Below are 21,630 nucleotides of genomic sequence, written 5' to 3' on the forward strand. Positions count from 1 at the left end.
CGGTATCAATCGAGACTGGACGGACCATCAACCTCACTCCAAACGAGTTTCACGAGCGCATAGACTGTTTGGGTGATGGCAGTGGCGGGCAGGCTCGCGGCTCTTGGCCGTCCAGGTATCAGGAGACAGCCATCGTCATCGAGCATGAGCTGTTGTTCGCGACGCCGGCGATCTGCGAGGCCCATGATGGCGAATGCCTGATGAGGTTCAGCACGGTCGAGCTGCGCCTTCGCGGCACCTCGTCATCGGGAGGCGGTGATCGGCACGGCCTGTCGAGTTGCTGGCGAAATTTCGGGCAGGCCACGCGCTCCGCCGGACCATCTCCATGTGTCTCAGCCTTACCGTTAAGGCTCCAGTATCCCAACAATGCGAATGGAACAATGGGCGTCCGGCGTCGCGACGGTCGGCCAGTTGCGAGATGGGCTCAGATGGGCGGATATGTTCGCCCAAGCATCGGCTAGAGCGGTTGGTGAAATGACAATACAATATTATTGCCCCGTGGCGGGGAACGCTCATCTCCATCTCGCCTTCGCGGGAGGCTCCGGTGTCGCTGGGGAGCGAGATGACGCGCGCTAAGCCGGATGCAGCGAGCTTCTAATCTTAGACATGGAGAGCAGGAACCAGGCGGATCACCACGCGGTTCACTGCCTGGCTCTGAAAACATCAACACCAAACTTCCCCGCCTGTAGAGAGCCTCGCGACCTTTTTTGGCGCTCGCGGTAGTGTGCGTCGTGCCAAGGCCGCCGACTGCTGCATGCTCTCGTCAGACGACCCGTGGTTCGCCAGGCGCTAAGCCCCCGCCTTGTTCTGCAGCTTGGTCACACCAATCCATCTACGCGCCCGCCTACGACACAGCCTGCCGACATGTCTGCAGCAAGCCGCCCAGCGACTCAAAATATCGCCCGGCTAGTGCGTGTTGCTCCGCCTTCGCTGTGCTTCAGCAGGTTGTGGGGAGCACAATGACGCAGCAGCCTTAAGCGCCTAGCGTGATGAAGTGACAGGGGAGCCCTCTCGCTGCGCCGCTCCAGCCTCTTCATTCAGCTCGTCTGTACGCAGGCGCCTTCGCTCTCGACGTAGCCTCGTTGGGCTAGGATGGCGCTCAAAAGCGCCTCCATGCTCGTCCAGTCCCGCATCTCACGCACTTTCCGCAGTCTACACGCCCCGTCGTCAGCATGGCTGACCCGCTTACTGCCCTCGGCCTCGCTTCCAACGTCGTCCAGTTCATCAACTTTGCCAACGCTCTGATCGACACGCCTGACGAATCCTACCGCAAAGACCCGCTGATTACATACTCCGTGCTGGACACCGTCACCAAGAGTCTCGTGCGTCTCAACGATGGAATCAAATTCACTGTCACTCGCTACCGCGAAAAGGAGGAGGTGGAAAGTAGACACCAGCGGGTGAAGCAGCGATTGAAGCATTCAAAGCCCGCAGACAAGCCCGTCGAGACGCCCGAGGATCAACGGGAGCGGCTGCACCAAGAGAATTTGATCGAGATCGAGGAGCATCTCTCCAATTTGTCCAGCGATTGCAATAGTCGTGCCCAGGAGCTTCTGGGCGCACTGTCCGATTTGAAGTCCAAGTCCAAAGACACGGGGACAACATGGCCGACATTTCGCCATGCTCTACTCACCATCTGGAACGACGAGGATGTAAATGCACACACCAAAAACCTCAAGCAATCCCAGGATATGCTAGGGCAGATCATGCTGGGCTCACTGCGGGAGTTTGTGCACTTTCACAACATCACCTACCAGAAGCTCCTCGACGACCTTGTTGCTCGCATAGAGAAGGACGAGTTGCGTATTAAGGAACGCATCGATGAACTCAGCAAGGACCAGAGCGGCCAGCTTCAGGACCCAGCAAAGCTGGACTCGTTGAAGAAGCAACAGGACGAGATGTCAGAAAAGCATCACTTCCAGAGGGAGGTTCTCGAGATCTTCGTCCGGACTGAAAGCAAGCAAGACCCCACTTCTTTCTCATCCTTGCTTGCAGAAACTGCAGGAAAGCAGAGAGACGAGATTTTTGAGAGACAAATTGTGCAAACGCTGAGATTTCACGATATGAGAAGCCGATATCGAGAAATCTCCAAAGCGCACAAGGAGACTTTCGAATGGGTGTTTGTGGGAACTGATCATGTCAAAAACACAAACGGTGTCGATCGTGGTCAGACAGAATTCTCTGCACCACTCAGAGCCAAGCCTCTTGCGCAACATGATTCGCACATGGCATCAGCAAAGGAATCTGTGGACCAAGGCCTAACCACCACGGACGGCGGGAATCCGAAGAGAGGCTGGTGGAGCACCCTCCTTCACCGGAGGTTCTCGGACAAAAACGACCGGTCTCCGGATTGGGACAATTACCGGAATTGGCTCGAAGGAAACGACCCCCTCTATTGGATTAAGGGAAAGCCCGGGGCTGGTAAATCCACACTAATGAAGCTTCTCCATGATGACGAACGTCTGAAAAGTTATCTTCAGACGTGGCGTGGCGACTCGGAGTTGGTCATCATGGGGTTCTTCTTCTGGAATTCCGGAGAAATCATGCAGATGTCCAAGGAAGGCCTGTTGCGCGCGCTGCTATACCAGGCTGTTGAGGAGCGTCATGCTCTCATACCCACACTTTTTCCAACCAGGTGGGCATATAGCACTTTATTCGGTCCTGATCACCGCCAGTGGACCGTGCCAGAGCTGGAAAACGCTTTCAAAATCCTGGTATCGGACGAATCCAGAAAGTATTTCATCATGATCGACGGCCTGGATGAATACGATGGAGACCCTGGAACTCTGGTTGAATTCCTGTTGGAATGCTGCAAGAACGGTTCGCACGTCAAGATGTGCGCTTCGAGCCGGCCGTTGGACGTATTCGAAACGGCGTTTCGAGGCCAACCCTCACTCTCGTTGGAGCGACTGACAGAAACCGACATTGAAATGTACGCCAAGGAACAGCTCTCAGGAAACAAGTTGTTCCACAGGCTGCAGATCAAGGAGCCGGCTAAGATTGATCAACTCATCCACTCAATTGCTGAAAAGGCAAACGGCAGCTTTTTGTGGGTTCAAATCGTCACGGCATCTTTGTTTGAGAGTCTCCAGGAGAGCGACGACGCCAATCAGTTGCAAGAGCGTCTTCAAAAATACCCACCAGGACTAGATGAGCTGTTTGACATGACTTGGTCCCGGATCAAGGAAGAAAGCTTTGAGCAATCCTCTCGAATATTTCGGTTGATCCAAACAGCTGAAGCTCCAATGTCTCTGCTATCCATACACTATGCCAATGAGGGACCCGACAAAGCCTTGGAAGACGACTTCAGACCCTTGACACCCGCGGAACTGGACGCCATAGCTGGTCAAACGCGGCAGAAGTTGCATGGCCTTTGTGGCAACATGCTGGATGCGCCATCTTTTGACCAAAACGGTGCTTGGTCCACTGTTCAGTACATACACCGGTCCGTGAAGGACTTCCTTGAGAGTAAGGCTACACGGGAGTCTATTCGATGCGGCTCGGCAGAATCGGAGTACGAAATCAAGCTAGCGCTCTGTACTGGATACCTCCGCAGCCTAAAGAAGACCCCTCCGTCGCTGGCACCACCTTTTGAGGGATTTCAGCACCTCGCCACACAGTGTCTCAATTTCTCTAAGGCCGTCGAAGCAGAGGACATGAAGGAAAACCTCGCCATTCTCACTCAACTTGACCGAGCTGCTGCCAACCTCGTTGGTCCGAAGAACCCACAGCACGAACAGTGGCGCAAACGTATTCAATCCTGCGTTCCACTCGTCTGCGCCCCGCATTGGACCAATGCCTGCCCGCAGCGCACTGGTTCCTCAACCTTCTTTGACTTTGCCTTCCTGGCCGGCTTCTACTCGTACGTTGAGAATGCGCTGCGCGAGGGAGAGCGCGGCGAGGCAAATAATTTGCTCGCTATGGCCGTGAAGGATGATCGCATCGATACTAAGTTCGTTAGCTTGCTACTCGATCACGATGCCGACCCGAATTCAACCAGTGGCGGGACCAGCTTCAAGACACCCTGGTACCTCCTGCTCTCCAATATGTCAACTGGCATCGAAGAGCAGTCTAACCTCAACGACGAGGAGCGCATCCGACTCGGCCGCCTGGCGCAGCTCTTTCTGGCGCATAGAGCGGACCCGTTTGTCACAGTGCGAGGCAGGTCTGCAGAGGAGATTTTAGAGAAGGTAGTCGGAAAGGCAAGCCAAGCGCTTGCGGAGAAGATTGTGACCGCTTTGGAGCAGTCGCGACGGGACAACCCGCAGATGAAGCCAAAGAAGAGTAAGATCCAGAAGTTGAAGCTGTTTTTGCGGTCTTGAATGCTTTTACCATTTTGTTTAGCAGGACCTTCCGGTTCGTTTGTATTTATGATTCCCCATTGTATAGCGTTGGAGTATCAAGCATCGGCGCTGGAACCTAAGTGATGACTCGTCTTAGTAAGCTCCAGCCAAGTAGAAAGGTGGGGCCATGTTCAATTTCAATCAATCTCGCTCGCACAATTCGACTGACATTGCGCACATGGTCTATGGTGTAAGGTTCGGACTACAATCACCGTTCGGAATAATTTTGTGAGCATTGTCCGGTGGCTGCGAATCTCACCGCCGACCACCTATCGCGGAGTACTTCCATATCTATGCGAGTACTCCGGGTAAATGCTGCATACATCGTGTGAGATATTTTCTCTAAGCGAGACGGTTGTTCGAACATGCCCAAGCTTGAAGGCTCCACATCTGCCCTGCGCTCAGTCCATGGCAATCCTGGCCCCCAAACGAGCAAGATATAAGTCCATTCATGTATGTATGATGGCGCTCTCGCCCAGCAATTCTTCTATCGGCAAATGCCATGGCGTCCCAGCTGGCCTCTTTGGATTATCAGCCTCTCGCAAATCCAAAAACCACCGACGAAAATGCGGATGCCCAGCATGAGTCGAGCAACCGACGAACTTCCTGGATGAGTGAATCTGGACCAGCGGCAACGCAGGAGATAACCAACCACGAAGAGGGGAGCCCAAAGTCTCCCTGCGAGCAGGCTCGCTCGCTCAGCCCTGAGTTGATTTCGTTCGGCCAACAAAAGGATCTCATTGGCCCAACCCGCACCTCCTCGTTCCACTGGTTCTCGAAGTTGTCGACGCTCGAGGACTGGTGGTTCTTCGAGCTCTTGGGGGTCCTTGGCGCAGCTGGTGCGCTCATTGGGATAATTGTAGTTTTATGGAGGTACGACAACGAACCACAGCCGCAGTGGGATGGCATCTCCCTCAACTCGTTGGTGTCGTGGCTCAGCACCGTCGCCAAGGCTTGCGTTCTGATGCCCGTCACCAAGGGCTTGAGTCAACTGAAGTGGGTATGGTTTGCGGAGAGAGACCGGCCACTGGCCGATATCGCCGTCTTTGATGCGGCAAGTCGTGGTCTTGTTGGAAGTGCTGAGCTGCTGTGGCATCTCAGAGGAAGGTCTGTTGATATCGTTTTCCGTGGAAGCTCTGGCCGTTGACGCCCTATTTGCAGACACTTTGCGGTTCTCGGGAGCGTGGCTGTAATTCTGAGCCTAGGGTTTGACCCATTCACGCAAAACCTTATCCAATATTACGCACAATCGGTTCCCGACATGGATCAGGTAGCGCGTCTTGCCAATGCTTCTACGTACGAGACGGTCGGCCCAGGGATCGGAGGTAATGGTACGGGGTACGACTTTTCAGATGGCCACACAGACTGCTGACGGAAAGCAGTCTACTATGTCGACCCAGTTCTGAAGTCCAACGTATACAGCGCGCTGTTCAACACAGATCCCACGGCAGCATGGGCAACTCCACAGTACTTCTGCAGCACCGGAAACTGCAACTGGGGGCCAGTGTCAACTTTCGCTTACTGCCCGCAATGCTCCGACGTCAGCGCAAGCTTGAACTACAGCTGCCCCGTCGGATCGGACTCGTTTCGCAAGAACTGCACGGTGTCCCTGCCGGATTCGGGGTATTCCCTATGGTACAGGCAAATGTCGCCAAGCTTCTCGAACGGAGTTGTCATGACAATGGGGCCCAACACGGCGAAAAGCAACGCCACGTCCGTGACGTACAACTCGATCCGCGCGGTAGTCAACGACTCTGGGCTTGTCGACTCGACAGGCGACAATGTCGTTTCCAGTAACCTCAGCTCCAACACGACCTTCATCGGCACCGAGTGCGCCATCGTGCCCTGCGTGCGCAGCTTCCATGCCTCAGTCGTCAACGGCACCTACCGCGAACAAGATATCGGCACATGGTACGGGTCCAACGAAAGCATCGGCACGTGGATGGCGTCGCACGTCGACCCGCCGTGGGGCCTCGAGCATGGTGTGCGCCCGGGGCAGACATTCGGCATCCGCGACGGCTGGGTCGTCAAGACGCTGCTGGACTACTACCTGCGGCAGATGCTGCGCGCCAACGTCACCGTCAGCGCCGACGCCCTGGCCTTCGACGTCGCTGCACGGCCGCTCGGATCGACTTTCCCATGGTATGACGCCGCCGACGTCGCCCAGGCTATCTTCTACGCCAACTTCACCGCCGATACGTGCGACACGCCCGGCGATAAGTTCGCCTGCGCCGTGACCAATGTCGCCAAGGCCGTGTCCAAGGCCATCAGGGATGCACCGTACGTCGCCAACGGGACGTCCGGGGCGGACATGGCGGTGGGCCAGACCATGGTGACAGTGACATACGTGCGCGTTCGCTGGGGCTGGCTGGCGCTCCCCGTGCTGGTGTGGGTGCTGGGCGTAGTGACATGGATCGGCACGGCGTGGAAGACACGTAGGGCGAAGATTCAGACGTGGCGGAGCAGCCCATTGCCCCTGTTGTTTCTGTATCGAGAACAGGATAGTCAGCGGGAGAGGGAGGATGCAGCGGCGTACGGCCCGTCCGACGAAGGCTATGAGCGGAGGGCGGAGGATATTAGAGCGAGACTGTCTGTAAAAAGAGACGGGGCGAGACTCGTGGGTTCATGAGTACGTCTCGCATGCTCCTTCCGAAGACGCCGCAACTTTGAGGTATATGCAGTTCTTATCCGAATGTAGACGTTTAATTCAAACTTGAGATAGGTCCTTCTGTCGCACTGCAAGGTATGCTCTGCTCTCCAGAAACCGAAGGGCTCCCTTTCTGAACTGTTGTTTTCTTATAAATGTGGGTCCGGGCAAAGTGCTTAGATGAACTTTTCGAAAACTCGCGTGAAAGATCCCAGTATTAAACACCTAGAACGGTCCGTATCCAAGGTCAAAGAAATCAAAGAGTGATGAGGGAAGCTAGAGTAATTTGCCACTAAAAATCCCCTGGATTTGATTAAGTGTGAAGTCACTTCGTACAGGGAGCTTGCAGGTTTGCGGAGGGTCTGATCCAGTGGCTGGGTTGAGCGTCAACAGGACTTCAGCATGAACAGGTTGTGATCGGTTGCTGGCATTGGCTGTTCAATGAAGTAGATGCAAATAGAAGCAAGATGAGATGGAAAGGAAGAGCTTGATGGCAGGCGGGTCAGCCCTATGGGCGCCAAGCCGCCGCTAGCGTCCGTGTGCAAAGCAACTTTCGAAGCTCCAGACGCCATGATGCGCGACTCAACCTCCGCCGCCGCCTTCACCCCACCCCGACCGATGATTGCTTCCTAGATCCGACACACCCTCCGCATCCTTCGCCACTCGCTCGCCCATCATGACCGACGTCGCTTCCTCTCCGCCCCCCGTCTCCGCCGCCACAGTCGTAAGTCGCCGTCGCCATCAAAACGCGCGTTCGCCGTGTCTAACAATTGCTTCGGAACAGAACCTTGTCCGCACTTCAGCCAAGAGAACACGAGAGGTCTTCGCTGCCGACTTTGCCTCGCCCTCCGCCCTGGAAAACTCCTCAACCAGCGCCTTCTCCATCGCCCCTTCCACAACCTCCCCGGCCGAGCTCGCAGACCACGAGTCCGTCGCCACCCGCATACGCAATGAGTATCAGGACTTGAAGGAGCTTCCGCCTGCATTGGCTGCGAAGCAGGCAAGTGCTGCTGCCACAGCCGCCGCGCGTCGAAAAAAGGCGAAACAGGCGTCGGCCGAGGACCAGGTCTCCGACCCGAAGATGGTGAAAATGATTGAGGGCATCTCGGCCAAGGATGAGGAACGAAAGAACGCCGCTGCCGCGTCGACGGCGCTGACGGTGCGTGGCAAGGGTAACCCGCTCCCGCCCAACGCCAACGGTCCTACGCCCCAGCGCGATCTACCGGGCAACAGCCTGGTGCGGAGGGAAGTGCTACGCCAGCCGAAGCCCGACTGGCACGCTCCTTGGAAGCTGATGCGCGTCATATCTGGTCACTTGGGCTGGGTGCGCGCTCTGGCCGTCGAGCCGGGCAACCAGTGGTTTGCAAGTGGTGCTGGAGACCGCACCATCAAGATCTGGGACTTGGCTTCAGGCAATCTGAAGCTCACCTTGACTGGCCACATTTCGACCGTCCGGGGCTTGGCTGTGTCGCCCAGACACCCGTATCTCTTTTCGTGCGGTGAAGACAAGAAGGTGAAGTGCTGGGATTTGGAGACGAACAAGGTCATTCGCGACTATCACGGCCATCTCAGCGGTGTCTATACCCTGAGCCTCCATCCTACATTGGATGTCCTGGTCACTGGTGGTCGCGATGGTGTGGCGCGTGTTTGGGACATGCGTACGCGCAGCAACATCCATGTGCTGGCCGGCCACAAGGGAACAGTCTGTGACGTCAAGTGTCAGGAGGCGGATCCCCAGGTCATCTCCGCATCACTGGACTCCACAGTCCGCATGTGGGATCTGGCAGCAGGCAAGACCATGGGCGTGCTGACGCACCACAAGAAGGGTGTCCGCGCACTGACGACGCACCCGAAGGAGTTCACATTCGCGAGTGGCAGCTCAGGATCCATCAAGCAGTGGAAGTGCCCCGAGGGTGCCTTCATGCAGAACTTCGACGGTCACAACGCCATCATCAACACCCTGGCCGTAAACGAGGACAACGTCCTCTTCTCCGGCGGTGACAACGGTTCGGTTTCCTTCTGGGACTGGAAAACCGGCCACCGCTTCCAGAGCCTCGACTCTGTCGCCCAGCCTGGCTCACTTGACGCTGAGGCTGGCATCATGAGCAGCACCTTCGATCTCACCGGTCTGCGTCTGCTCACCGGCGAGGCCGATAAGACCATCAAGGTCTGGAAGCCCGACGAGAACGCTACGCCGGAGACACATCCACTAGATTGGAAGCCTACGCTTGGAAGACAAAAATTCTAATGTGGAGTGGGGGTGCTGTTATGTTTCGCGTGTGGAAACTTCTTTTACATACCTGATATTTGCATGTGTATGAGAGCGGAGCTGGGTTGGGTTGGCAAGGAGTTCTACTTCGGGTTAAGGACGCTGCAAGCAAAAAAGAGAAGAAGCGAACCCGATCTTCATTGGGTGGACCAAGCTGCGGATGAGTTGAAGTGCGGCTCTTTGGGGAACATTAGAAGATTAATATACCCAAGTTCTTTCAGTGGCACACTCGGCCTTGCCTGATTATCCACTCTTGAGTTCTACACGTGAGATCCCATCGTCGTCATCACAGACCCCACTCCCCCTTTCAACCAAACCCTAGCCCTTTGACCTCCTCGTCGTCCTTCAACGCCAGTCTCACTTCCTCGTCGCTCACTCCCAACCTCACCCTCCCCACCCTCTCTCCTCTCCGCGCCTCCAACCCCACTATCCCCGCTTCCATCAACTCGGCCGCCGCGTTCCCCATCCCGGTGACGCGCGCCGCCTTCTCGCGCTGCTGTTGTGCTGCCGCCGCCGCCGCCATCTTCGCCGGGCCGGGCGGTCGGCCGCGGCGCGGCGTGGCCGGCTGCTGCTGCTGCGAGGTCGCCAGACCACTGAGCAGCCCGTCTGCGGCAACGCCGTCATCGTCGCCGCCGCTGGCAATCGACGGCAGCGACCGGTGGCCCAGCAGGCAGGCGTGGATGGCGTCGGTCTGGCTCATGAGGGCCAGGTTGCGCGCCTCGTCCAGGACGTCGCCCAGGACCGCCTCCTGGACGCCGGTGCGGCGCACGCGCGCCAGCAGCGCGGCGAGGAACAGCTTGGACGCGAGCGGCAGCGCGCGGAGGGCCTGCTGCAGCGGGCTGCTGGTCGCCTCGGCGATGGCCTGCTTGATCGTCGCGATGGTCACCACGGCCGGCTTCTTCGCACCGCCGTTGGCCTGCGCGGCCCGGCCCGGCGTCTTGCTTGGCGTGTTGGGCGCTGAGTCGCCGCCGCTGCTGTTCGCGTCGAGCGATGCGGCTTCGGCAATCTCGACCGCCCTCCGGCAGATGTCGAGCGCGCGACGCGCGTCTCCGGACACGGCGGCTACCTTGCGCGAGGCGAACTGGATGGCGTCGGGATGCACGATGTTGCCGGGAACATTGCTCAGGCGCGATTGGATGATGGACATAAGCTGGTCGTGCGTGTAGCCAGGAAAGGTTATGCGTGTCAGGCCTGTTGCGGAGCGGGCCGTCCGGTTAGCAGCCGTTAAGGGCATCGAATTGCATCGATGAATTATCAAACGCGGCCATCAAAGAGGGGAATTGGCGCGGGCCGTAGTAGGCGGCACGAGTGCCGCGATGTATGATGCCAAGGGTTACCCTTTTGGGCAATAGCGTGGGGTGAGCGAAGAGTTGGACTTACCTAATCGGCTGCTTATCTTATTGCTAAGGGTTCTCTCAGGCAGATCCATGGTGTTTGCAACGGCAAGCACAATCAGCCGGCTGTGGCGTAAGCCGGGCCAGTTGAAAAAGTTGTACATGACACTTTGATTTTTGGTGACAAGCTGGTCCAATTCATCCATCAACACCACGCAAGGCACCCGACGTGGGCTGGGGCTCGAGAATTCACGTTCGAGAAGTTCGAGCGCGTGTGCGGGGCTGACGCGGTCTCCGCGTAGAGCTTCCCATAGAAGGGAGTACGACTGGTGAGGGTCGGTCACTTTCATGCCGTTAATCTCGACGAAAATGAAATCATCGAGCTCTTCCTCCTGTACGGCCGCGTTGAGCTGTGCGACAACTTCGCGAACGGTTGCTGTCTTTCCGGTGCCGGGAGTACCAGAAATGTAAATGCAAGATCCTGAACCATCCGTAATGGCGGCCTCTAAATGAGAGTAGACGGTTGAGAACTCCTCTTCACGGCATGGGAGAGAAGCAGGGACGGATGAGACGTGCAGCTGATTCCGTGCGACCTGGTACGGCGACGACAGGACATTTGGAGAAAGGATGCGGGTCCCAAGGGGAGTGAACTCCAGCGGCTTTTTGACGACAATGCGTTTATGTGTAGGTGTGAGGAATTTTCGAGGCGTAAGATCTTTTCTTCTGGATGTGGGGGTGGTAGCATCGTTCAGTTTGCGCCGCTTCTTTGGAGTTTGGGGAATGCCTTCGTCGTCGTCTTCGGGAACTACAAAGTCGTCCAATTCATGCTTCGTCTTCCTCGGGTCCCTTCGTTTGCGCGTCTCCTTCGTCTGGCTCTTGACAAGCTCTACGAGACTGGGGATGTCATCCTCGCCGGAGTACACATCTTCCCAGCGGAAGACATCTGTATATGTAGCCGTGCGCGTGTTAACGCCACGTTGGCAAACAAATATTTTCCCGTAGTCCTTTGACGTGCGCGGAACTTTGCCGGCAGGGAACTGTTGGAGGAACGTGTCCATGGAAACGACTGTGGCGCGGCCATTGATTGTCGTGAGCGGGTTGTCGTCAAAGTAGGCCGTAATGTACAGTTCGTTCTGGCAAGAGTCAGCAATTGCTTGCTGTGACGTCGCGGCAACATGCACTCACCTCCATGTAGTCCGTCCGGCGGCGGGCCTTGTTGCGGATCTCCTTCGGGGTGGAGAACCACATGAAGTTGGCCATCTTCTCGTCCCCATCCTCGTCGCTGCCGTCGAACAGGTCGCAGATGATGCCGACCCACGCCTCGTTGCCCTCTGCTTTCAGCAGCACAGTGTCGCCCAGGCGGCATACGAAATTGCCCATGCGGGCGCCGACGATGGTGCGCTTCGAGGCCTGGGTCTTTTTTTGGCGGCTAGCTCTGCCGCGGGGCGTCGCGTCGTCGTCACCATCGTAGAGCCATTCCCACGGGTAGTCCTCGATGCCTAGCTCGTCATCCGAGTCCTCGCGCAGGACGCCGCCGCCCTTGAGCCACTGCCGGGCGCGCTCTGTCTTAGTTTGCTTGCGGGCGGGCGCCATGGTTGTGTGGTTTTGGCTGAGATCGCCGGCGTTCGGGTCCGCGGTCGCGTCAACCAACGCGCCGGGTTGCTACGCGGCGCACGTGATCGCGAATACGTCATCGCCTTCCCTATCGATACTGACTACTGCAACGTCACTCCGCAACAGCTGGCGCGAACGAAGCCACCAAAGGGATGGCACTTGGCAGGTTGTTGGAATGGTTCTGGAAGCAGACGTCGGGACGCGCCGGCATGTGAAGGCTGCACGCGAAGGATGCGTTCCGGGCCACATGGTGAATAACGCGTGGCTTCGACACCAACAATCTCCAGCAGATCACGCAATGGCGCAGCGCCGACTGACATCACGGTGTTCGTAGGATAATGTTTCTGAAGGATCTAGATTGATGCTTCCAATTTTAGCTCTGCAAGCAACTCCCCACCGCATCCGCCGGCACCCTAAATGCGACCGACGCATGGCCATGCCCGAAGAGGAAACCCGAAGCGTAATGCTCTCAAGCTGTAACTGAGGAACCCGATGAACGCCTCCGCGCCGATGCAAGACCCTTTGATAATCTGAAGTGAACTCAGAAGAAGCGACAAAATCCGCCCATGTCAGTGCCAAGCCTGGCACGCCGACTGGAAACGACAGTCGTGTCTAACGCCCTCGCTGAACGAATGGTATCAGGATGCAAACACGCCAAAAAGTAATTTACAGACGAAGTAGAGAAAGGAAAGAGTCGTCGCATCGTGGCAATGCTCGTAACGCTCGTATGCAGGAAAAGTGAAGGAAAAACACGCAGAACGCTCAGTAGCAGTGCAGTTGCGGCGGCGTGCCCGGCATCGACGCCGGAGTCGCCGGGTTGTACAGCACCGACTCCGGCGGCGAGCCAGAGCAGGATTCAAACGAGTCAGAAAGCGGCGGCGTCTTCAGAGATTTCCATGTTAGTTCATGGCTCTCTACTGGCGTTTGAACTGACGGAGAGGGTGTATTACTTGAGCGTTTGAATCCTGGTACGTCGGGTGCGTCACGGGGATGTCGATGCCTGTTAGCGAGGCGTAGTTCATGCTGAACGGGCTGATCTCGTCCTCGCCGTAGAACTCCTGCTTGGCCGGCACGATGCTTGGCAGCGTCCCGGGGTAGACGGTCGACGAGATGGGCGGGAGGTAGGGCGTGTAGGGCATCTGCATCTCGGCCGTGGTTGCGGGCATGGCGTGGTAGGGCGTCTGCGAGTAGGCGTACGAGACGGCGTCCGGAGCCGGGTAGGTCGAGTATGCGGTAAAAGGCGGGGGCGACGTCGAGATTTGGCGCGTGTTCTGGTACGAGAACATGGTGCGGTCGTCGTGCGGCTGGAGGAAGTGCTGCTGCATGTCCGGGCTGCGGCGGCTGTAGTCACCCTGGTCCGCCGGATTCACCGGAGCGGAGCTGTCGCGAGGCTGAGCATGTGAACGGTCGAGCTCGGCCGGGCGCTGCTCAGGCGAGGCGGAGCTGGAGGCGGCACGGCGCTCGAGGTCCTCGAGCCTCTTCTTGAGCTTCTTGCCTGCAGAACGGGTCAGTGGGCGGGCTTTCGAGGGCTGCGGGCGGCCGACGTACGGTAGTTGCGCTGGGCAATGCGGTTCTGTATCCGCCTGCGCTCGGCAAGGTCGGAGATCTTGGTCCAGTCCTCGTTGGGGTTTGCGCTGGGGCTGAAGGCGGAGCTCGTGCTCGAGTATCTCTGCGTGGGCACGGCGGCCTGGGCGTAGGCGTAGGCGTGTCGGCTCATGCTGGGCACGGTGCTGGAAGTGGCAGCTGGCGAGACGGGAGGGATGCTGAGTGAGAACACGATGGAGATGTGGAGAAGGAGTCTCGGGAGGGCGAGTGCTGTATAAGGCTGGTCTGGTGCAATAGATCGCCGTCCGGGGAGGCGCGTCGAGATATTTATCAGCTCGAGGCTGTCAGTCAGTCCGCACCCAGTCCGCACCAACTCCGCAGAGTGTCTTTCCGTGCCAGCCACAAGCCAGCATCCTGAATGCCGGGATAGGTGCATAGGGCACGCTATCCCTGCAACGGCGGCCGGACTGACCAGGGGGGTCTTGCGGGAGCCTGGCTTGGCCGTTTAGGCGCAGGTGCTGCGCACGCCCAGCGCGGGCGGGTTGATGCAACCCTGGGCGCAGGCGGTGGGTGCTGAGCAATCCTACGCTTTTCAGTTAGTGGAGCTGCCATAATTTTGGCAGCACCTGCACGCTAGCCCGTTGCTACAAGGCTGCATGGAGTGCTCAGGGCCGTCCAGCGCAGCGGGCTCGCGTCTGCCCTACACGCTCACGCTGCGGCCGGTGGCGCGCTGGCAGGCCGCGGTTGGCGTGCGATCAGGACGGCCGCGCTCGCCAGGCCCCGCGCAGCAGCTCTGGGTCGGGCGCGGAGCAGACGAGCGGTCCAAAACGGCAGCATGCTGCGCGGTCGGCCGAAGCGCACTGCGGCTTGGTCGTCCCGCGCTTGGTCGAGCGGGCGGCGACGCGTGCAGGCTTCAGCCTGCGCGGTGGGGGCTGCGCGAGGCGCGAGGGCGCGAGCTGCAAATGCTGCTTTGGGAATGCAGAGGTGCTCGCACAAAAATAATACCGTCGGCGATCGTGATTGGCGGCGGGCAGGGGGCGGGCGCCGGTGCGGAGACAGGCGCTGCGCTCGCGGCTGTGGTCGCGCAAAGGGCCGCGCGAGAGGGCTGGAGACAGACCGCCCGACGCGCCTGGGTCCGGGGTGACCCCGGCGGCCACCGTTTGCTGCATCGGGCAAGCAGCTCGAGGGCAGAGGGCAGGGCGGCGCGTTGGCGAGCGGGCGGAGGCAGCAGCCGCGGGGCCTGTGCTGTGGCCCCGGGAAGCCGTGCGCGCGCGGCCCCATGTCGCGCTGCTGCTGATAAAGACAGTCTAATTTTGCGCGCGATTCTTAATGCCCTTCGCCGGCCTGCCGTCACGCCAGTCGCCCACAGGGATGGCGCGCACACCTAAAGCCAACTAAGCGTCTCACCTCGTTGAACGATCCGCCAGCCCTATGCACCACCGCCGCCTCGAGCGCGCTCGCAGCTGCCCGAGCCCCAGCGTCAGCACCTTCAGTCGGTGAGCCGTGAGGGCGATCCAGACCGCCGTCACGCTCTGAAACACTGCCGACTGACGTCGCAGCCCGCCCTGTGACGACGCGGCCGGCGGGGAGCTACACCATGGCATCGGCCTTGCGAGGCTATGTCCGTTTACGGCCGGCCCTGCGCCAATGCCAACCGCGGACCTTCCGCGCTGCCCGGCCCACGGACGAATCCCATCGGCCTCGCAGCAAAGAACAACCCGGCCCCGTCGCTGTCCTCGGAACAAGCCACGCCCTGTGCCCTCGAGCGGTCGGCCCGCCTGCCTGTGATCGTCCGTCATTTGGGGGCCGCAACCGCACAGTCACCTGTCCTGCCTCGAAGGATCGAGCTGCTCCGCCTTCATCGCAGACTGAGCCACCTTGCTCACACTGCGCGCTCTGTGGCTAGAGAGCAGAACTCGCCGAAAACTCTCCATGCACATTTCCGCTGCCATGTTCCCGTATGAAGCCGTCGGCAGCTACTCTCGCTGCCCGGCCGGGAGCTCTGGGCCCCCGGCATCGTGCCAGCCCGCCCGAAGGAGTGTGAATCATCGTCAGTCATGGAAGTCCCCAGTCCAGGGTGTCGATCGGGGTCAATGGAGATGCCGGCGATAGGCCTATCCCCGCACTCCCGTTAGTTCGGCGCTAATGTCCTATCCTGCGCGCTTTTGGGGCGGCTGTATGCGGTGTTGCGCGGTGTCCGCACTGTTAAGCGGACCCTAGCCCCGGGGATCTTTCACCGGCATGTTCGGCGGATCGCCCAAACTCAATGCGAGGGACTCGTCGTGGCGCCCTCGCGCCATGTTACCGTGTAGGGTTGCCAGAACACCCAAACGAACTAGCTGGAGCTCGTCGCCGTTATTTGTCGCTTTCGCATTGCATATCAGGCGTTAAATTAAAGCCCGAGAGCTATAAGGTCGGTGCGCACGCTGGCATCGGTCGTCACTTGCAAACCCCCGCCTCCCGAAGCGGCAGTTGCACGGTCAAGCAAGCCTGCGGGCTGCTTGGCGTGCTCTTGGGGATTTGGAAACATGGCTGCAGGGTCGAAGCCGGGGGTGGTTGTTTTTGGAACTCATGTCATGTCTCTCCTAATACCTCTATCTTGGAACTCTGACCCGGCGCAGCGGCTCGGCGCCCTCGCCGTCCACGCGGGCGCTCCCGATCTACTCTTACTGATTTTCTCAGGGCCGCTGGAGAACCGTGAGCTGGGTTACTGGCCTGGAGGGAGCACTGCCGTTGGTTGAGGCGATGCCTAATGACAGCACATCATATAAGCACTAGCCAAACAGCTCCCGGCAACAGGCCGTTTGCCAGCCAGCTATAATTTAAAGCCGACGAATCAGCGTCGTTGCGACCGACTCCGCCAGAAGGGAGAGTGATTGGTGCGGTTTGGGATTTATTTTGGCGCGTCGTTGGGTTGGAGGAGGCTTGGTTCCACGTACGAGAAGAGACCGGATGACACCTGGGTGATGATCATGATGCACACCCTACTGTGCGGTCCCAAGCCATGCAAACAACAGCAGCCTGCTGCTTCTGTATGGCTCGCGGCGGAATTGTGGCAACGGCAGATCCCGCGCATGCGCACAAGTCTGTGTTTCATGTCCATTATTAGAAGTCGAGCCCACGCGTCTAACGGTGCGGCAGGTAGGGCTGCATGGTGCTATGGATAGCGGGGCGGTTGTGGCCCTCTGTCCAACGCGGCGATCGTCGTAGGCGCCGTCTGTCTGGCCGACATGAGGAGCAAGATGATGCGGCATGGGGATGCGCACGATAGAATGCGAGAGCGACGCAGTGAGTGTTGGCCCCCATGCAGATTTGTGTGGACGAGCAAAAATTAATGACGGACCGACTGTTGGGCATAGCCATCGGAGGATTCGAGACCGCAGCGACAGTCGTGGCGCCTGTAGCCCTTGCGTTCGTTGGCGGAGCAGTGATCTCCGCCGTCAATCCTTCCAGCAGCGCCTAATTATGTGATTGATCAGCTCTAGAAAATAGGTCTGCTGATTTAGAACCGCTATGTCATACATCGCCGTCGCCTCGATTCCAAATGCTTCAAAGAGCGTTGGCAAGAGGCCCCACCCATCGAGCCGGCCGCGAAGAAGATTGGTACGGTCTACACACTCGGTGATTCCGCTCGTTTCCTCGATTCTCCGCTCCTTCCTAATCTACCGTCGTCGCCCTCTCGAAGGGCGTTTCGTCCTTTTGCTTACACAGCAGTTCACTGACGTGCTGCGTCGCTCCTAGGTCCGCTCGTCATGTCCCGACGAGCGACTCGCCACCCCTCTATCCTCACGTCTTCGATTCCGAACCGACGCTGATGTGTTTTCTTAGAACCTGTGCGCAAATCCTTCCCCTGTGGCGACCAGTTCGGCCTTTACAAGACCACCTAGCTTCCTATTGAGGAGGTCACTAGGATGTGTATCCTCGCGAATGGTTCACGACGCCACAGGGAGAAACTTCGCGTCTCATATGAGCAACTCGAACTCCACAAGAGAGGCATGGAAGAAAGTGTAATAGAGCCCGGGAGGTCTTCGGCGGATTCACGTGCGGGCCACCAGGCCACACAGCACTGTGCGCAGGGGAGCTAACACGACGACTCGGGAGGGTACCCACGACAAAGACTCTCGGACGATGCAACCAAGCAACTCATTGGCTTGTCAATGCCTCGCTCGCTCGCATTCCACAGACGAGGGACTAGCAGACGGCCGTTGACGAGTCCGTGTCAAGGCCGTTTTGGCCGGGCGCCTTCAGCCGCGGGACGGTGGATCCTACGCGCCAATACAACGTGGTGGACTCGCCAAGTTGACGCAGGCAAGGTCCAGAACATAGCGGGAATGGGATGGCTCATGTTGCTTGAACTGCTGGACGGGATGGCGAGATCACGTTGCAAAAAGGGAGCTGCGCCGGGATTGCTCGTACTCGCTTCTGGCAACGCTCGATGCAGGGTCTTGTGGAGGCGGACGTTGCGCGATGGGAGCATAGGCCGCGGTGCGCTCATTCTCTCTTGGTATCTTTCCGCGATGCCCATTGTTACATATCACACGCGCAAGGCGAGATTACTCATCGGCCGGGCTGCTCGATGATGCGGTCGAATGCACCGGGCGGGTTGACAGAGGAGAAGCGCGCGGCTCATCCAGCCTTACGAGACGGGGTTGCGTGATGCCCCTGGCAGAGGTTGCGCGCTCCCTGTCGGCACGGCGGCCAGGCACGCGGCGATTAGCTGTCGGGCCCGAGTCATTGCTTGCGTGGAGATGGAGGGAGATGCGAATTGCGCGACTGCATGCATCGGGCCAGCGTCGCTTCTGCTCATCAAAACGAGGGCGCAAACCTTCTCGGGTGACGCAGCAGCAGCGGCGGGCAGGCAAGGCGAGTCGAGGTTGCGCAGCGGGCTCGTGGCGGCGTGTGCGACGAGAAGTCGTGGCCGCAACGTCATGGCGGCCGTGTCACGACCTCGTCGCTCTGCAGTGCGGCACGGGCTCGGCAGCAGCAACAGCAGCACGTTCGCCAGCCCTCTGCCGCACGTGGGCGCGCTCAGTCAGCCTGCGTCCCGAGAGCACGGCAGGCGAACCCGCGAAAATCCGTCAGATGCTTGTTGCAGGACCCGGGGCGCCGTGCGAGCGCTGCGAGCCTCTCTGTTTCCGGCGCGCACACGACCGTTTGAGCTAGCCAAGGCGAGCGCCCAGGGCTCTTTCGAAGACGTCTCGCATTCGCATCACTTCTGAACGCAAACGGCGGCTCTCTGGAAAACCAGCGCGCTGCACCTCCCGCCCGGCCATGGATCGAAACACTCCGCCCCCAACCCCTGCCCGCCGCAGAACTCCACACAGCATACGCCACGGTGGACCGGAGCAGAAACACCTGCCCCCCCTTCGGCTCCTGCGAAGAGCGAGCGCGTCCAGTGCATGGCTGCCTGCCGTAAGGCTGTCCTATCACGCCCCGCCCTCAACCCGACCTTCCACGCGTCGCTGCCCCGGGAGCTAGACGGCGGGTTGCGGGGACCGCCTGCGCTTTTGGCCCCCAACTTTTATACACTGAACGTTCCCCCTCATTTGCCGCTTCGCTTGTCTGTTATCTCACTGGAACAAGAGCTTGGGAGGCACGCCCTTTGTGCAATGCCTGGAGCACAATCCGCCCGCCCGCCGCCATCGCCCCCTCCTGGCCGCGAGCCTAGACCTGGCTGCGCGAAAATCCTCGCGCTTGCTGCTGTTTCCGATGTGCAGTAGCGGCAGCAACAGAGGGCTTTGTTTTGTCGGCCTTGTCCTCCCGCCCAGATGCGGCCCCGCCGTCTTCCAGAATGCGCCCGGCCATTGGCGGAATCGCGACGGTTTTCTTCAGCTCCAACAGCTCGCAGCAATTACCAAATGAGCCGACAGGCCAGCAGTGGCAGCGATTTGCCGAGCTCCACCACTGGCGGCGCCCAACAATTTCGGGAGCGCTTTCCAGCGGGCTCGTCCCGCGCATGTACAGTGTAGCACACCCCCAGCCTGCGCGCCGTGGCACCAGTTCCAGAGTAGCAGCCGCATGGCCATTCAGACTCGCACACCTGAGACGTCGGTTCTGAGACAAGCCTGTGTGCGAGCAGCCAGACCATCAGGCGCTCCGCCCTGCCCTCTCGTACGATTCCGCCGCTCGTTCGTGCCTTCGATGCCACGACGCCTTGCTGCCTGGCGCCAGCGACCCGCCCAACGCCGGCTTGCCGTCTTGTCAACCGGCCCAAGAGGCTCAAGTGCAGTCGCAGGCCCGCCGCCAAGCCTGGCAGCATTGCAGCGTCCCCCGGCGATGGCGCGCATGCGGCATGTGCCATAACGCCCCTCTGGCTATGCGCAGGCAATCTTGCAGAACGCATGCACCACGGTCGAGAGCGGCCGTCGCAGCGTGTTGCGGGGCGGCGAGCACCTCTGCTCCACCTGGCTGTTGTTTTCCGTTGGCTCGCGCTGGCAGGCAGCGGTCGAGGGCAATCTCCGCCCTTGATTCCTTGATGGTGGCTTTGCATTCTCTGACGAAAACGGTTCAACTATGGGCCGGCCGGCGAATAGCACCGTGTAGGGAGCTTAGGGCTGTCGAGTGTCTTGATCCTCTGGCGCTGCGGCTGAAAGAATGCAAAGGTCGAGGTTGCACGGTTGCAGGCCAACACACGCGCACGTCGCACAGGCCGGAGAAAAGCGAGCTTCGAAAAGGCGTGGCGGCGGTGCGGTTGGCGTGCAGTTGCGCGGTTGGTGCGACGCGCTGAGCCTTCGCGGACACGGCGGCATCTGCCTACGTAGGTGGTGATGAAACAGATATCTGGACACGGAGTACCGGGCTCCAATGCGGTGGACGTCATGGCGTGTCGAGCAAGAGAAGGTCGGCGGTGGCAACACTCGCCGACTGAGCAGTCGCGGAGGATCTGCGACTGCAGAACCAAGGCAGACGCAGCTCTGCGGTCTTGACTGTCGTCACCACGGCTGTGTCGCGACTCTTTGATGCCCGCCCGCCGTCGCTTTCGCTCTGCCGTGGCTGGCGGAGCTAACCGGTTTGCCTTTGCGGAGGGACCGCGGGTGCATCTTTGGCGCGATCCTGCCCTAAATCAACCACCGCCTTTCCCGCTGCCTACGCGCGACCCTGCCGCGCCCTCGCGCCCGCTCGCTGGCCCTGCTTAACAATCACAGCTGATTAAACACCTCTTTCTTTTTCTTCCCCTAAACCCGCATCGTCCCGTCGCCCTAAGAACGTCACAGTCACACGCCCTATCTGCTTGGTCATCGCTGCGGATGGCTGCCCGCCGCCGGCTGCGGAGCCTGCCGCCCCCGGCTTTCGACGCCTCAGAAATTCACGCACTTTTAGCCTGCATCTTATCAAGACGTGCTTCATCCTTGCCTTGTATGGCCCCTCGCTGGGGAGAGCAACATGGCTTGCCAAAGTAGGCGGCATACTCTGCCCTCCGCGAAGCATTCCGCCGACTTGACCGCGATCTGCGTGGCTTTTCTGGCCCTTTTTTTCTGGTGCATTTGGCGGCCGGAACCTGTTCCGCGCCGCGCTTTGGGAACAGCCAATGCCCTGGTAACTTCTCCTTTTATAGCGCCGGCTGCGTGTTTGTTTGGTACCGTCACTTCTCTCGGGCATATAGACACGCCTCCATGGAGATCGACAGCCCCTAACGATGGCTGCGGATTCAATAACAGAGGGCGATTATTTCCGGGCCGGCACTATTAATGCTGCTATTATTGTTGCCGCTTACAGAATAGTCCATCTACGTGGCTCGGCCGGCTCTCCAGCATGCGAAGCATATCGGCCCCCCCTTTTTTCGTCGACTAGTTCTGGTGGCTTCGGCCTTTACTTCTATGGAATTCCAGTCTCGGATGCAGCTCTGGCTGCCGCCGTCTCATTCTGCATCAGAACATG

General features: G+C 59.2%; 5 protein-coding genes across 5 annotated transcripts; 3 read left to right on the forward strand and 2 right to left on the reverse strand.

The window, feature by feature from the left end:
* Positions 1-1,172: 1,172 nt before the first annotated feature.
* On the forward strand, positions 1,173-4,322 carry LTHEOB_9131 (P-loop containing nucleoside triphosphate hydrolase; the record flags this gene model as incomplete). Its single annotated transcript, XM_035518686.1, has 1 exon — positions 1,173-4,322. The coding sequence occupies one exon, from the start codon at positions 1,173-1,175 to the stop codon at positions 4,320-4,322; it is 3,150 nt and encodes a 1,049-aa protein (XP_035369161.1).
* Positions 4,323-4,845: 523 nt separating this feature from the next.
* LTHEOB_9132 (P-loop containing nucleoside triphosphate hydrolase) lies at positions 4,846-6,972 on the forward strand (the record flags this gene model as incomplete). Its single annotated transcript, XM_035518687.1, has 3 exons — positions 4,846-5,450; positions 5,505-5,668; positions 5,726-6,972. 3 exons carry the CDS (start codon positions 4,846-4,848, stop codon positions 6,970-6,972), a joined length of 2,016 nt encoding a protein of 671 aa, XP_035369162.1.
* A 694-nt stretch (positions 6,973-7,666) lies between these two features.
* On the forward strand, positions 7,667-9,238 carry LTHEOB_9133 (Pre-mRNA splicing factor prp46; the record flags this gene model as incomplete). Its single annotated transcript, XM_035518688.1, has 2 exons — positions 7,667-7,714; positions 7,775-9,238. 2 exons carry the CDS (start codon positions 7,667-7,669, stop codon positions 9,236-9,238), a joined length of 1,512 nt encoding a protein of 503 aa, XP_035369163.1.
* Positions 9,239-9,566: 328 nt separating this feature from the next.
* LTHEOB_9134 (Origin recognition complex subunit orc1) lies at positions 9,567-12,186 on the reverse strand (the record flags this gene model as incomplete). The annotated part of the gene is made up of 3 exons (XM_035518689.1): positions 9,567-10,450; positions 10,640-11,726; positions 11,779-12,186. 3 exons carry the CDS (start codon positions 12,184-12,186, stop codon positions 9,567-9,569), a joined length of 2,379 nt encoding a protein of 792 aa, XP_035369164.1.
* Positions 12,187-12,969: 783 nt separating this feature from the next.
* On the reverse strand, positions 12,970-13,924 carry LTHEOB_9135 (Basic-leucine zipper (bZIP) transcription factor; the record flags this gene model as incomplete). Its single annotated transcript, XM_035518690.1, has 3 exons — positions 12,970-13,089; positions 13,158-13,702; positions 13,756-13,924. The coding sequence occupies 3 exons, from the start codon at positions 13,922-13,924 to the stop codon at positions 12,970-12,972; spliced, it is 834 nt and encodes a 277-aa protein (XP_035369165.1).
* Between the last annotated feature and the right edge of the window lie 7,706 nt (positions 13,925-21,630).

The sequence above is a fragment of the Lasiodiplodia theobromae genome, assembly GCF_012971845.1.
Source record: "Lasiodiplodia theobromae strain AM2As chromosome Unknown scaffold_30, whole genome shotgun sequence".
In the NCBI taxonomy this organism is placed as follows: Eukaryota; Fungi; Ascomycota; class Dothideomycetes; order Botryosphaeriales; family Botryosphaeriaceae; genus Lasiodiplodia; species Lasiodiplodia theobromae.